The sequence below is a fragment of the Pongo pygmaeus genome, chromosome 18, assembly GCF_028885625.2.
Source record: "Pongo pygmaeus isolate AG05252 chromosome 18, NHGRI_mPonPyg2-v2.0_pri, whole genome shotgun sequence".
NCBI classification, from domain to species: Eukaryota; Metazoa; Chordata; class Mammalia; order Primates; family Hominidae; genus Pongo; species Pongo pygmaeus.
This window is the reverse complement of record NC_072391.2, coordinates 32,728,020-32,742,270: the sequence shown is the minus strand read 5'-3', so window position 1 is coordinate 32,742,270 and position 14,251 is coordinate 32,728,020. Positions and strand designations below refer to the sequence as shown.

Here is a 14,251-nt window from a genome sequence, read left to right as displayed (position 1 = left end):
GTTTTGGGGGTGGGGGGTGGAGAGCATCAAAATATTTTTTTTTTCCAAAGTCATACAAAGAATCCCAATATATAAAACATGAAAGTCAGGTTGTTCTAGCTGAGCTAGAGCTGGGAGCACCTACCTGCCTGACCTCTCTTCATTCTCTGCAACAGCCCCTGAAATTCCTTCTCAGAAACAAGGTTCCTGCCGGCAGTTTAAAATCCCCTGGGCTCAATGGTTTCTCTAGGTCCATCCAGCCTTGACCTTGAACACTCTCTGTAAGACCCTGGGGAGGGCTCTGTGGGTGAGGGGTTCAGGAATAGACCGAGAAAGAAGCTGGAAAAGTGGCAGTGGTTTAGAGAAGCTGACCTTTCAGACCTCCAGGAAAGGAGAGAGGATTCTCTTCATCCTCTTCCAGCTGGTGGCATGAGCTCAGGCTTTGGGTGTGACCTTGAGTGAGTGGTTTTGCCCATTGGAAACTGAGTTTCTAGTCTAAAACATGAGCTGATATCGCTGAACTCCCAGGAATGTTGTAAAAAGTCAAAGAGACCCCTCCCTCCGGACTTGGCCCCAGCCCCAAGGCTGACAGTCAAGCCCCAATCTGGGCCAGCCGATTCCAATATCCCTGGGCCGCGTGTTGCTGAGCCAGAGCTGTCACTCAATCGGGGGAGCCTTGGGGTGCCATCCGGCCCCGTACCTCCCCCACTGCCAACAGAACGGAGCAGTGAGGCTCTCAGGAATGGCCTGGAGGCCGGAGAGGTCTGAGAGGGCCGGTGATTCATCCCTGCTGCATTTTCTGATCTCACCAAGGTAGATTTTACCACAATCTCTTTTTTAGAAAATCGGAATGATAATGTCAGGAGTGCTTGATCCAGAAGTAGGAATCTCAGTTAATCTGCACTTTTCCAGAACATCCTTCAGAAGTGGGAATTCCCGGATCGGGGATCACCTTGCAGGGCAGGGAGAGGGCTGCTTTCTCCCTTGGAATATCCACGTGTTTGCCCTTGAATTCCCCAGGGAAAGAGGGGCCACTAGAACCTGATCCACCTGGAGGTGACTGCCTTCCATCAGAAAAACGCAGGCTGCGTTCTTGCCCCCTATCCAGAGGCTGTAGGAAGTAGGGAGCACCCCACATACATGGCCCCTTCACGCGGGCTGGGCCGGCACCCCCTCATGGAGTTGGACAGGAGTTACCACTGATGCGACTTTCCAAGACCCAGTTCTGCCACTAGAACAAATAGCCCCCTTCTGTCTGGTGACCCTCTGACCCTCAGTATCCCTTCCTGCCGGCCTTCGGAACCCCTTCAAACGTCTGTTCGTCCGTTTATCTGCTGGCTCCTAACACCACCCTAGGGCACCGCTGCCCGCACTCGCCCTGGGGATGACGTTTCTCCCCGGGCCTGGCGCTGCCGCGGGGTGTTGACCATTCGTACGCCCCGGACCCCCGCCCCATGTGCCCTGGGTCTCCCGCCCATCGCTGCGTCCTCTCTCCCGCAGCGATCGAGCAAAGCATTGAACAGGAGGAGGGGCTGAACCGTTCCTCCGCGGACCTGCGCATCCGCAAGACCCAGGTAGGAGGCGGCAGCCCAGTGGGGGTCGGGCCGGGACCCGGCTCGGGAGGAGCCCAGGCTGGAGGCTGGCGGGCCAGGGCCAAGCACCGGCGGGGGCGTGGTCAGGGAGGGCTGGGGCGGGGCTCTGGGGGCGAGGCTAGAGGCGGGCGGGGCTCTCGGGGAGGGCGGGGTCGAGCCGCATCTCAGCGCAGTAGCAGTGTCTAGCTGGTGTTGGCCTAAGATGGGGGTACCGGGCGGGTAGGGAACCATGAACTTGTCAGGGTTTGGGATCACGGCCCGAGCTGAAGAAGGGACCGTAAACTAATTCAGCGCGTCCTCCTTATTCCGCCCATGCACTGCCTCCTCACCTGCCTCGGTCTCTGCTCCCTGACTCCCTCCCTGATCCCTGACTACCTCCCTGATCCGTCTGTCCTCCCACCCCCACCGTAGCACTCCACACTGTCCCGGAAGTTCGTGGAGGTAATGACCGAATATAACGCGACCCAGTCCAAGTACCGGGACCGCTGCAAGGACCGGATCCAGCGGCAACTGGAGATCAGTGCGTGTGCCCCCCACCCCAGGACCCCAAACTCCTTGAGGCTGCCCAAGCCCCCTTCCAGGCATTTCCTCTCTGGAGGGAGCCCCTGCCTTAAGGCGGCGTGGGAGGGTGGGCCCCGGGTCCCCGTCCCATCACCCCACCTCAGGTCCCCAGGCTGTCCCAGCCCCTGAGCAGGGAGTCCTTTCTTCCCGCAGCTGGAAGGACCACCACCAACGAAGAACTGGAAGACATGCTGGAGAGCGGGAAGCTGGCCATCTTCACAGATGACGTGAGCCGCGGGTGGGGCGGGCTCTGTTTTTGGAAAATTTTTGCCTCCCCTCCCTAAGTTCAGGTTGAACTAAGGTCCTAAGTCCACCCTGGAAAAATGAGCAGCGGGAAGCCTGAGCCGGGAACTGGGGAATTCCATGGGAGTGGAGCAGGAAGGCACCCCCATCAGATGACGGAGTCGTTCGTGTGCCAGGCACTGTTCTAAGCACTTTCCATCTTCACATTCACCCACCAACTCATTTAATACTCACACATCCCCTTCGAGGAAACCCCATTTCACAGATGAGGAAAACTGGCCCAGAGAGATGAAATCACTTGGCAAGATCTCAGAGCGAGGGGGAGGGCCAGGACTTGAATCCTGTCTAGTTTCAGAGTCAGAACTCTCGAGCCCTAGGATACACAACATACTCTGCTACTGAAGCAAGTCGTTTCACCAGAGAACTGATTTGCCTACATTAAAAGAAATTTTTTTAAATTAAAAAAAACTTTTTTTCTTTTTTTTTTTCTTCAAGACGGAGTTTTGCTCTTGTCACCCATGCTGGAGTACAGTGGCGAGATTTCAGCTCACTGCAACCTCCGCCTCCTGTGTTCAAGCGATTCTCCTGCCCCAGCCTTCCGAGTAGCTGGGATTACAGGGGCCCACCAACTCAGCCTAAAAAAACTTTTTTTGTAGAGATGGGGGGTCTTCCTCTGTTGCCCAGGCTGGTCTCAAACTGCTGGGCTCAAGCAATCTGCCTGCCTCAGCCTCCCAAAGTGCTGGGATTACAGACGTGAACCACCGAACCCAGCCTAATTTGCCTACATTTTGAAGATTTTTTTTTTAAACAAGTTTTAGTTTTGCTTAGGTTTTGCCGCCTGTGCTGCCCTTGTCCTTTTACATACGAAAGGATGGGCTGGCCGGGCCCAGTGGCTCATGCCTGTGATCCCAGCACTTTGGAAGGCCAAGGCAGGTAGATCACCTGAGGTCAGGAGTTCGAGACCAGCCTGGCTAACATGGCAAAACTCTGTCTCTATTAAAAGTACAAAAATTAGCCGGGCATGGTGGCATGTGCCTGTAATCCCAGCTACTAGGGGGCTGAGGCAGGAGGATCACTTGAACCTGGGAGGCGGAGGTTGCAGTGAGCCAAGATCTTGCCACTGCACTCTGGCCTGGGCAACAAGAGAAAACTCTGTCTCTTAAAAAAAAAAAAAGAAAGAAAGAAAGAAAGAAAGGATGGGCTTTCCCCGAACCTAGTTCTTGTTTCTCTCAGTGGACTTTTGCCCCAGCCTTCCCACTCCTTTCTCCATTTCTGTTTCTGGTGGCAAAATGACTCTGGTTAAGGGTTCTAGACCAGGTTTAAAGGGTGCGCTATGACTGTCTTAAAAGTTTTCAGCTCATTGTTATTTGGAGAACTGATCTTTGTTGAAAATGCATTGAGCAGCCCGGTGTGGTGGCTCACATCTGTAATCCCAGCATTTTGGGAGGCCAAGGTGGATGGATGGCTTGAGCCCAGGAGTTCATAGACCAGCCTGGGCAACAAAGTGAGACCCCCATCTCTACAAAAAAAATGTTTTTTTGATTTAAAAAACAATTTCTTTTAATGTAGGTAAATCAGTTCTATGGTGAAACCTGCTTTAATTAGCCAGGCATGGTGGCGTGTGCCTGTGGTCCCAGCTACTGGGGTGGCTGAGGTGGAAGGATTGCCTGAGTACAGGAGGTCAAGGCTGCAGTGAGCTATGATAGCACCACTGCACTCCAGCCTAGGCGACAGAGCAAGAACTTGTCTCAACAAAGAACAAAAACCAAAAAAAAAAAAAAAAAAAGACAGGGAGACTGAACACTGTCCAAACAGCTATTGGATGATTTTGGCTTATAGAATGGTCATAGGATGAGCAGGAGATGAGGGGAGAGGGAGTCTGGGCCTTGACTGCTGAAGGGAAGGTGTGGAGCCTTGGGTAGTGGGGAGCCATGGCAGGCTGTAGAGCAGAGGAATGGCGCAATGTGGTAAGAACAGTGAGTAATTTGGGAAGTGAGTCACCTGGCTGAGGCTGAGTGTTTGTGGAGAGGAGGCATATCTGACTGTGGGTCGCAGTTTCTTCCCCACTGGCTGTTTTTTTTTTTTTTTTTTGGCATGGTCTCACTCTGTGGCCCATGTTGGAGTGAAGTGAAGCAATCATAGCTCACTGCAGCCTCGACCTCCTGGGGTCAGGCAATCCTCCTGCCTCAGTTTCCTGAGTAGCTGGGACTACAGGCGCCACCATGCCCAGCTAATTTCCTTTTTTTTTTTTTTTTGATAGAAACAAAGTCTCACTATGTTGCCCAGGCTGGCCTCAAACTCCCGGGCTCAAGTGATCCTCCTGCCTTGGCCTCCCAGAGTGCTGGGGTTACAAGCCTCTCCCTACTGACTCTTTTTTTTTTTTTGAGAAGGAGTCTCGCTCTGTGGCTCAGGCTGGAGTGCAGTGGCGCAATCTTGGCTCACTGCAAGCTCCGCCTCCCGGGTTCATGCCATTCTCCTGCCTCAGCCTCCCAAGTTGCTGGGACTACAGGCGCCCGCCACCATGCCCGGCTAATTTTTTGTATTGTTAGTAGAGACAGGGTTTCACCGCATTAGCCGGGATAGTCTTGGTCTGCTGACCTCATGATCCACCCTCCTCGGCCTCCCAAAGTTCTGGGATTACAGGCGTGAGCTACCTACCGTGCCCAGCCCTGACTCTTTTTTTTTTTTGAGATGGAATTTCACTCTTGTTGCCCAGGCTGGAGTGCAGTGGCGTGATCTCGGCTCACTGCAACCTCTGTCCCCCCGGGTTCAAGCAATTCTCCTGCCTCAGCCTCCCGAGTAGCAGTGATTACAGGTGCCCACCACCACACCAGGCTAATTTTTATATTTTTAGTAGAGACGAGGTTTCACCGTGTTGGCCAGGCTGGTCTCAAACTCCTGACCTCAGGTGATCTACCCACCTCCCAAAGTGCTGGGATTACAGGCGTGAGCCATCGTGCCTGACCGATGTGCACATATTAACTCACTCAGTCTTCACAACCACCCTGTGAGGTGGGCAGTGTTATGATCCACATTTTCTAGGTGGGGAAACTGAGGCCAAGAGCAGGTAAATAATGTGCCTAAGGTTTCAGCTAGTAAATGACACCGAATTTGACCCTGGCCACTCCACTGTGGTGGAGGCGCTCATGGCGGGGAAGGGTGATCGTAGCTCTCTCCCTCGTCGCCCTAGATCAAAATGGACTCACAGATGACGAAGCAGGCACTGAATGAGATTGAGACGAGGCACAATGAGATCATCAAGCTGGAGACCAGCATCCGCGAGCTGCACGATATGTTTGTGGACATGGCCATGCTTGTAGAGAGCCAGGTACTGGCTCTGCCACCCATGCCACTCTGGGAGCCTCCCTGGGCCTGAGGTCCCCTCTTACAGCCCAGCCCCCATCCCTCCCTGTGCGTGTCTCCTCTGTCTGCAGGGAGAGATGATTGACCGCATCGAGTACAACGTGGAACATTCTGTGGACTACGTGGAGCGAGCTGTGTCTGACACCAAGAAAGCAGTGAAATATCAGAGCAAGGCCCGGAGGGTGAGCGGGGCAGGCGGCCTGGGGGTAGGCGGGGGAGCCCAAGGCTGAGCCCGGGCTGAGGTGAGTGATGGCAGCGGGCGGGAGGCCTTATCTCTGGCTCTGACCTCTTCCTGTTTCTGTTTTCTCTCCCCTCTTCTCCCTGCCACCCTCTGCCCCGTCTGTCCCTGCATCTGTCCATGTGTCGGTCTCTCTCACTGTCTCCCTGTCTCACTCCTCTTTCTGCTGCAGAAGAAAATCATGATCATCATTTGCTGTGTGGTGCTGGGGGTGGTCTTGGCGTCATCCATTGGGGGGACACTGGGCTTGTAGGCCCCCCCACCCTTCTCTCTCCCAGACCCTTCCGCCACCACATCGGGAGCAATACCCCCACCACCCCTTTCACTCCATCCCCTGCTCCAGGCTCACCCCCGAAACAGACCCAGGCAGCCCCACCCCTCCTCCACCCCCACGGCAGACCCTGGTGTCCCTGGACCTCACCGGGCCATGGACCCCCCCCGCCCCCGCACGTAGATCGCAGCAGGCGTGATTACACATGCAAACCAACATGCATGCCGCCGGCACATGCTCGAGACGTGTGGACACCCCAGCGTGCGTGTGCGTGTGATGTGTGTGATGCACCAGAGCACCCCCCCACCCCCACCTTGGGTGTGTGTGCGTGGTCTGAGCTTCCCCCTTCACCGGGGCTGTTGTGTAGACTGCAGCCAAGTGTAACACAGCAGCCCATCACGCCCTCTCTGTCCTCTGTGAACAGTGTGTGTGTGTGCATGAGACCACAGATCTGTGGACACACCGTTTGTGTACATGGAATTTTGTGTTTGAGTGTTTGAACCTAATGCAACAGCAACAAAGCCACTGATACCTGAGCCCTTTGTGTCTGCTACAAACCAGGCAGGTGGTGTGTGTGGACTCACACTCACATTCTCAGAGGATCCAGGGAGGCCCAGGTACACACAGGCCATGGCAGACACCCCATGTCTTTGTTACCCCAGGGGCTGCGGCGTGTCCCAGGAGGGTGTGCATGTGTGTGTGTGTGTGTGTGTGTGTGTCCAGGATGTGCCTGAAGTGTTGATAGGTCTTCTCAGATAGAGCCCTCCACACTGTGGACTGGACACCTGTTTTGGGAGGGCACAGAAATGTGTATTTCTTGCTACCTAGAATGCAGCTGTGTGTGTGTGGCATGCGTGTGTGTGCATGTGTGTGTGTGTCAGGGGCTCTCTACATGGTGTGCTTTTTACTTTTTTTTTTTGTTTTTGAGACGGAGTCTTGCTCTGTCACCCAGGCTGGAGTGCAGTGGTGCGATCTCAGCTCACCTGCAACCTGTGCCTCCCTGACTCAAGCGATTCTCATGCCTCAGCCTCCCAAGTAGCTGGGATTACAGGCACCAGCCACCACGCCCGGCTAATTTTTGAATTTTAGTAGAGATGAGGTTTTGACACGTTGGCCAGGCTGGTCTCGAACTCCTGACCTCAGGTGATCCGCCCACCTTGGCCTCCCTAAGTGCTGGTATTACAGGCCTGGGCCACCACGCCTGGCCTACATAATGTGTTTCTGCCCTGCCTGACCTACGTGGTGTGTTTCTGCCCTGCGTATTACACACACACACACACGTGCATGCACACACACTTCTAAGGATGTGGCCCCATCCGGGTTTGTCTCTCCAGTTGTCCTTGCCCTGCCCCTCTCCCCAGAGGTGCTGCCCAGTGCCAGTGTGGCCACTCACATGGCTACATCATTGTGCAGCCAGAGCTTCCTGCCTGCCCAGCCTCAGGGCTCTGCACACTCACACCTAGATTCTCATCTTCCTCCATGTCTCTGCCCAGCATAGCCCCGAGCCCCTGGAAGCTGGTACCCCTCAGTGTGCTCACACGTGGCAAGGCTGAGGTGGCCCCGGGCAGGGGCCATACCGGACACAAATCATGCATGCTGGCATGGGTGCGGGTATCACACGAATGCCTCCTGGAAGGAAAGGGCTACTTGTAGGAATGTTACTGATGAGGCAAGATGCCAAGGACTTCCCTGCACAGATCAAAGATCAGGACACGACCCCTTCCTCACACACCCGCCTCGGACCTGGGAGAGGACTGTGTGTCCCCCACTGCCCCATCGGATGCTCTGGGCTCTGCCTCAGGGAACTCGGGTTTGGGGAACTGTTTATTTCAGACGTACTGGAGTGGCCAGTGTGGCAGTGGCCACTCAGGGTGGGCTGGGTCCTGAGACCCACCCCCGACACCTCTCCTGCTGAACCCTCAGGCTGCTCCCCACACCAGGGTGTGACTGAGGGGTACACAGGCCTGGATTTCCAGTGTGAGGAAGGGGCTAGCGCCTCCCCTGTTGTATAGCCAGCACAGGCACAATTTGTGGGTTTGGTGGCAGGTAGGTGGTGCGTGGGAGAAAGGACAGTGTTAGAGGTCCCCGCTCCGTGGCCCAGGATCATGAAAGGTGAACACACAAGTACACAAATGTGCCATGCCCTGGCATGGGGCTTATGTGTGCACAGGCGAGGGACTCGGTGTGTGTGTGCGGACCCCAGGGTCCCAGGTCATGTGAAGCGTACGTGTGTGTGCACTGTATGTGTGTGTGTACATTGTGTGTGTGTGCATTGTGTGTGCATGTGGCCAAACAGATGTGACCTCCCAGAACACAGTACCCCTCCACCTCTACCCGAGCTCAGACAGCCGAGCTCTCCCTTGTCCTGTGTGTGTGTCAGTGTGGCCACGTGCGTAACCCCAGGTGGGCTGTCCTGAGCTGGGGGCCTGCCTGTCCCTTCCCAGAACGCCCCTCTGCAGGACAGGAAGTCTGCCCCAAGTCTGGTCGCGGCCCTCCTGCTCCCATCTCGGGCTGCTTGGGAGACGTCAGAGCAGGCCCCAGCCCCCAGTCCCCTCTTCCGGCCACCTGGACAGGACCCCCATTCAGCCCAGGTGTTTCCGGAAGTCCCATGGCCTTGGGGCCACAGGAGAAGGATTGCAGCGTGGCTGGGGCACCACTCCCCCCACCTGGAGTGGCATTGGGCCCACAGCTGCCCATCTCTGGGCCTCAGGTGGACCAGGGGGTCTCTAAGGATCTGCTGTGCCCTGACTTTCTATGCGTCCCCCGCATCCTATGATGTGCCTGCTTGTTGGCTGCTGTCTGTGTGCGTCCTGGCATGTTGTCTGGGGGCTGGTGTCTTTTGCATGTTCTCGGACAAATGTGTGCCACCTGCCCAGGCGCCTGCAACCATTGAGCCCACGTGTGCCCCACGTGTGCCCTGCGGGTGGTCCCGGGCCTGGCCAGGGCTCAGTGCCCCTCTTCCCCCTCCTCCCTGTTCCCACCACTCACGAAGCACACTGCGTGTCCATCCCATACCCGTGGGTCGACGCACGCTCTTGCCACGCCCTGAGCGTGTACACATGACGTGTTCTATGCATTCACCCAGCCCCCCAGCCCGCCCCACAGAGGACAAGATGGGTGGCCCCGGCTCCCTTTCCCCTAACCGCCCCTGCCCGCTGTGCAGCCGTGTGCGTTGGCGTGTGTTTCTGTGTTGCTGGCGTGTCATGTGATGTAGCCGTGTTTGCTGACATGAGCCCTGCCCCCTTCTCTGTTTCTCCGTTGGTTTCTAGAGCTCTCCCCCTCCCCTTCCCAGAGGGGACAGGACTCCTGAGGCCTGGCTGGGGCCCAGAGCCAGGCCGCCCTCTCCTGTTAGCCCTCAGAGTCCCATTTCTCTCTATTGGTGACCAACTTGCAAATGGATAAAACACAGGAAAATCCTGCCCCCCCCCACCTTCCGCCCTGCATGTCCTGTCCCCAGAGCCCCCCACCCCACCCTGGGCCAGGTTGGGCCCTGTGGGACGGGAGAAATAGCAACCAATCCAACAGCGGGTGTGCCGTGTGCTCACTTCCTTCTGTCCCCACGTGGGATGGGCGCCGTGGGGAGGCAGACATGGGGTGGGGGGGCGGGAGTTAGAGCTGGACAGACAGATGGACACGGTCGTGGATGAGGCTTTTAATCCGGGGTCAGCCAGGTACAGCATTGGGGACATCCCCAGACCCAGGGCTGGCGATGTGCCGGGAAGGAACTTAGGTAGAGAGGTGGGAAGTGAAAGCGCAGGGAGGCCATAGCCCTCCAGAGGGGAATTCTAAGACAGATGGTTGAAGGTGAGGCCTTTGAAAAACAATGGGAACATCACCTCCCAAAGAGGGACTGAGGTGGCTGGAGGAACCAGAGCCGCCTCTGCACTCTGCACCGAGGGTTGCATGTGGATGTCAGGAGAGCAGCGTAAGCCTGTGGAGCCTCTGCTTGCTTCCTGCTCAGAAAGCCAGAAGAGAGCTGGGGCAGGTCACCAGGACACCAGCCACTCACCAAGCGGCCATCAGGACTGGGGTGAGAGGACAGAGGAAGGACACTCTGTCCCCAAACCCTGCCCTTGTGTCCTGACGGCCCTAGAACTTGGAGGCGTCAGGACACAACACAAACTCAAGGCTCCTGGATTGAAAATGTGGAGGGCTTGGGCTGGGCGCGGTGGCTCACACTTGTAGTTCCAGCGCTTTGGGAGGCCCAGGTGGGAAGATCACTTGAGCCCAGGAGTTCAAGACCAGCCTGGGCAATATAGTGAGACCCTGTCTCTAAAAAAAAAAAAAAACCCAGGTGTGGTGGCGTGCACCTGTGGTCCCAGCTGTTCAGGAGGCTGAGGCAGGAGGATTGCTTGAACCCAGGAGGTTGAGGGTGCAATGAGCTATGATCACGCCACTGCACTCCAGTCTGGGTGACAGAGCAAGACCCTGTCTCAAAAAAGAAAAAGAAAATGTGGAGGGCTCTAGGACAAGGACAGCCATTCTGGCCCCAGAGCCCTGCCTCCCGCTCTGGAATGCAGCTGTCCCTTCCCATCCAGGATGTGAGGGCTCGGGACCTGGGTGGATGCGCTGTAATGGGCCTCCAGGCCCCAGCCCCACCGTCACTGGGCTGAACCCGTAGCAGCCTGTACCCAGAGAATGGTGCGGGTCCGGCTATCCTCCCACGAGAACAGGGGCTCATAGCCGAAATGGCGCTGAGCCTTGTCGGTGCTGACGGTGAAGGTGGTGTTGGCCACGGCTAGCGTGTAGGGGTTCAGCAGGGGTGCGTAGAGCACCAGCGGCCGCAGCAGCCACTGCAGCAGGGCATTGAGGGCAGCCAGGAACACCAGCAGCCAGTAGGGCAGCAGTGGGCGGGTGCCCACCAGCCGCAGTCCGCAGGGGCCCAGGAACTCCATGTTGAAATCCTCGTAGCTCTTGTAGGGCGATCCATCGTAGCAGAAGTATACCTGGCCGCCCATCAGGGCTGCCCGCTGCTCCAGCTCCCGGGCTGCCAGCACGTGCATCCAGGCAACATTGCCTGCCGGTGGCGGAAGAGAGACGGACACACCCGAGTGCCCTTGCAACACCACATCGAGGCTGCTCTCCTAGGCCACCCCCTCTTTGGGCCCAGGTAGTTGCCGCCCACATCCCCACAGCAGCCTGGGAAAGGCTGCCTTCTCCCTCGCCCTGGTAGTCACTTGCTCTCCTGGGCCAGCCTGCATCTGCAAAGAACCTGGGGAGAGGATGGAGAAGCCAGGACCTGCGTGGTGGGCCCTGAGAGGCTTGGGAACTGCAGAATGGAGTGGCAGGTGACCTTATTCCCTGTGTAGATGCCACGTCCTTTAAAAAAAGTTTTAGAGACAGGGTCTCTCTCTGTCATCCAGGCTGGAGTGCAGTGGTGCGGTCATAGCTCACTGCAGCCTCCAACTCCTGGGCTCAGGCCATCCTCCCGCCTCAGCCTCCTAAAGTGCTGGGATTATAGATGCGAGCCACTGAACCCAGCCCTTTTAGTGCTGTGTAGACACTGTCCCTCTCCTCTCCTCTCCTGGGGAATGGCTGCTTCCATAGCTGCAATCTTCTCTGTAGCCTATGATACACTTTTTAATGTCCCAACTTGCATGGATCCTGTATTGTCTGCAGGCTGTGGAGACACACAATCACAGTCTACCCTGGCCCATGTATAGACCATATTTTTCTAGCCAGAGTCCACACTTCTCTCCCAGGGCCATGTGGGTCCTGCCCCCTTCTAGAGCAAGTCCTCCTGCCATATTCTCAGCCTCCCCCTGCCTAGCCCAGTCCTCACCCACATAGACCCGGCCATGCTCCACAGAGGCCGGGATGGCCCGGAAGAGCCAACCTCCCAGGCGCAGGCCCTGGCGGTAGAAGTCCCTCATGATCTGGTGGCCTTCACCGTAGATGCCCGTGGGACGAAGGGCACACGTCACCAGGGGCAGCCCCCCATGGACCTGGTGGCAAAGGCAGGCACTGCTGAGACCTGGGACCCGACAGCTTGCTCTCGGCCCCGGCCTCCTTGGGCTGGCGGGGTAAGGGGGTGTGCAGGGCAGGAGCCCCATCTCTGCGCCTCCTTTTTCTGGGCTCACCTTCCTCCCGTTGGCCTCCAGGACCAGCCACTCGGCCAGGGCCTTGCTGCAAGGATAGGGGTGGCTGTGCACTGCTTCGTATGGGGTGTCTTCGTTGCCCCTGGTGGGAGGAGAAGGAAGACTCAATGCTCAGGGAAATGGGCTCTTAGAGGACAAGAGGGCCTGCCACTCACCTGTAGAAGGGGTGACCTTTGGTGTTAGGCCCCACAACTTCCATGCTGCTGGTGTAGACCAGGAACCGTGTTCCAGTCTGCACACAAGCCTCGATCACGTTCCGTGTGCCTGGCAGAGGAGGGGGCGTATCCAGGCTGCAGCTTCCTCCCTCTCTGCATCTTCCTCCTCCCCATCCCAAGTCCAGGGAAAACCATGACAGGTCAGGGGAGGCGGGGGCAGGGCTGTCAAGAGGACAACTTGTCCCAGGGGAGTCACAGGAGGTCAAGGCCAAAGACAGAGTGGGGAACAAACAGGCAAGATGGCCAGGAGTGTCCAGGGCTCCTCACCCTGCACGTTGACCTCATGGATGGTCTCGGGACTGGCCCTGCCAAACACGTCTACCAGCCCAGCCGTGTGGATGACCACATGGGCTCCAGCCACAGCTGCTGCCACCTCATGGGCCTGGGTCACATCCCCCTGGATGGCAGTCACCCTCACAGGCCCTGGCCGGGGTTGGAGGACACAGGCCATGTCAGAGCTGGGGCCAGAGGCCAGAGGCTGGGTTCATCTTCCACCCTGGAGTCACGTTCCCAATGTGACTCACTCGACCCATCCATGTGGACAGAAACCAGCATCATCTGTTCCACTGCAGGGGTGGGGATCCCAGCTTGGGAAGGGTTGGGGAAGTGTCCACACCCTCTTCACCACAAGCTCCCCCAACAAGAACCTGTCTTCAGCTCCTCCAGCCAGGGACCCAGGTGTCGGTCAAAGACCCGCAGCTCCCCGAGCCGGGGCTCCCGCTGCAGCAGCATTCGCACCACGTGCTCTCCCAGGAAGCCGCAGCCCCCTGTGACTAGGTACACCAGCTTCTGGGCCTGTGCAGAGTCGGCCATGCCTGGCTGGGGAAGAGACCTTGGCTCACCCAGGGGCTGGCTGCCACCTGCCGCAACCACCTGTTACTGCTGGAGGTGCCCTGGAGCGGTGACGAGGCTGGCGTTTGGGGGGAGGGCAGAGCTGATCCTGGGAGCTGCAGCAACCAGGCCACCTGCCGTCTGCCCCTGCTGATGGCTGAGTTATGGAGAGAGGGATGGGCTTGGGGTGCAGGAAGGGGTCAGGGTTTAGGGAGAGAGATTTGAAGGCAGTAAAAGGCTGGGGAGGCCAGGAGTTGAGGGAGGTGGAGGGAAGGTTATAGGAAGGTGGGAGGGGCCGGATGGAGGGAAAGGCCACCTGGGCACCGGCAGCGCCTCTGCCTACCTGCAGCCGCTGTCCCAGGGTGCCCAGACTGGTCCGGAGGGGCCCTCTTCTTTCGTCCAGGGCTGGCCGGCCCGCACACCGTCCCCTTCCGCTGGCTCCTCCTTCTCACTCCTGCCCCATTCCAGGAACACAGACCCGCCCAGCCACAACCCCCACCACTCTTGCCCCAAGGCGCCCCCTGGCGGCCGCTGTGTGCTCTACTGGCATCCGTGTCCAGCGGAGAACTTGCGGGGATGAAGCTCGAACTTGCAGAGTGGGCTGAAGGGGTCTGGGGCTGTGGGTGGAGCCAGCAGTGACCTCATCCCAGAGTGTGACCTCAGGCCTTCCCTCCTGCTGGGCTTCCCAGGAGGCCGGAGGCCCAGCCGCAGCTGCGATTGTAGGAAGGGGAGGCCTGACCTTGGCACCGCCCTGGCGGGCACTGGTGGGGTATTCCTGGTTCGGGTGTGGCTGCTGCAGCCTGTCAGGGGGTCCGAGACAGTCTCGGGGCCTCTGCAGGTCTGGGCTCTTGCCTGAAGGC

General features: G+C 57.7%; 2 protein-coding genes across 8 annotated transcripts in view; one reads left to right on the top strand and one right to left on the bottom strand.

Annotated features, from left to right (window-relative positions):
- STX1B (syntaxin 1B) overlaps positions 1-9,776 on the top strand; it is a 43,692-nt gene extending 33,916 nt beyond the window's left edge. For both annotated transcript variants that reach the window (XM_063654269.1, XM_054455664.2), the window contains exons 6-11: positions 1,480-1,553; positions 1,983-2,091; positions 2,286-2,359; positions 5,566-5,703; positions 5,810-5,920; positions 6,149-9,776. In XM_063654269.1, coding sequence (XP_063510339.1) covers positions 1,480-1,553; positions 1,983-2,091; positions 2,286-2,359; positions 5,566-5,703; positions 5,810-5,920; positions 6,149-6,229 — 587 coding nt within the window. In that variant the 3' untranslated portion in view covers positions 6,230-9,776. The remainder of the gene's footprint in view (positions 1-1,479; positions 1,554-1,982; positions 2,092-2,285; positions 2,360-5,565; positions 5,704-5,809; positions 5,921-6,148) is intronic.
- Positions 9,777-9,884: 108 nt separating this feature from the next.
- On the bottom strand, positions 9,885-13,879 carry HSD3B7 (hydroxy-delta-5-steroid dehydrogenase, 3 beta- and steroid delta-isomerase 7). 6 transcript variants are annotated; one of them, XM_054455667.1, is made up of 7 exons: positions 13,735-13,850; positions 13,208-13,379; positions 12,828-12,983; positions 12,501-12,609; positions 12,328-12,427; positions 12,030-12,192; positions 9,885-11,264 (listed from the first exon to the last, which is right to left on the bottom strand). In XM_054455667.1, the coding sequence occupies exons 2-7, from the start codon at positions 13,371-13,373 to the stop codon at positions 10,849-10,851; spliced, it is 1,110 nt and encodes a 369-aa protein (XP_054311642.1). In that variant the 5' UTR covers positions 13,374-13,379; positions 13,735-13,850; the 3' UTR covers positions 9,885-10,848. The 6 variants fall into 6 exon arrangements, with proteins under 6 accessions (XP_054311642.1, XP_054311640.1, XP_054311643.1 ...); XM_054455665.2 differs by having other exon boundaries at positions 13,208-13,375; positions 13,735-13,841; XM_054455668.2 differs by having other exon boundaries at positions 13,085-13,379; positions 13,735-13,817.
- Positions 13,880-14,251: the final 372 nt, after the last annotated feature.

Bases quoted from the DNA above. Each gene is read 5' to 3' on its own strand.
- HSD3B7 (XM_054455667.1), bottom strand. From the start codon at position 13,373: ATGGCCGACTCTGCACAGGCCCAGAAGCTGGTGTACCTAGTCACAGGG. The intron at 12,984-13,207 runs GTTCTTGTTGGG...AACCCCGGCCAG, and splicing joins GCTGGAGGAGCTGAAGACAG to GGCCTGTGAGGGTGACTGCC. The intron at 11,265-12,029 runs GTGAGGACTGGG...CGCCACCGGCAG, and splicing joins GCATGGCCGGGTCTATGTGG to GCAATGTTGCCTGGATGCAC.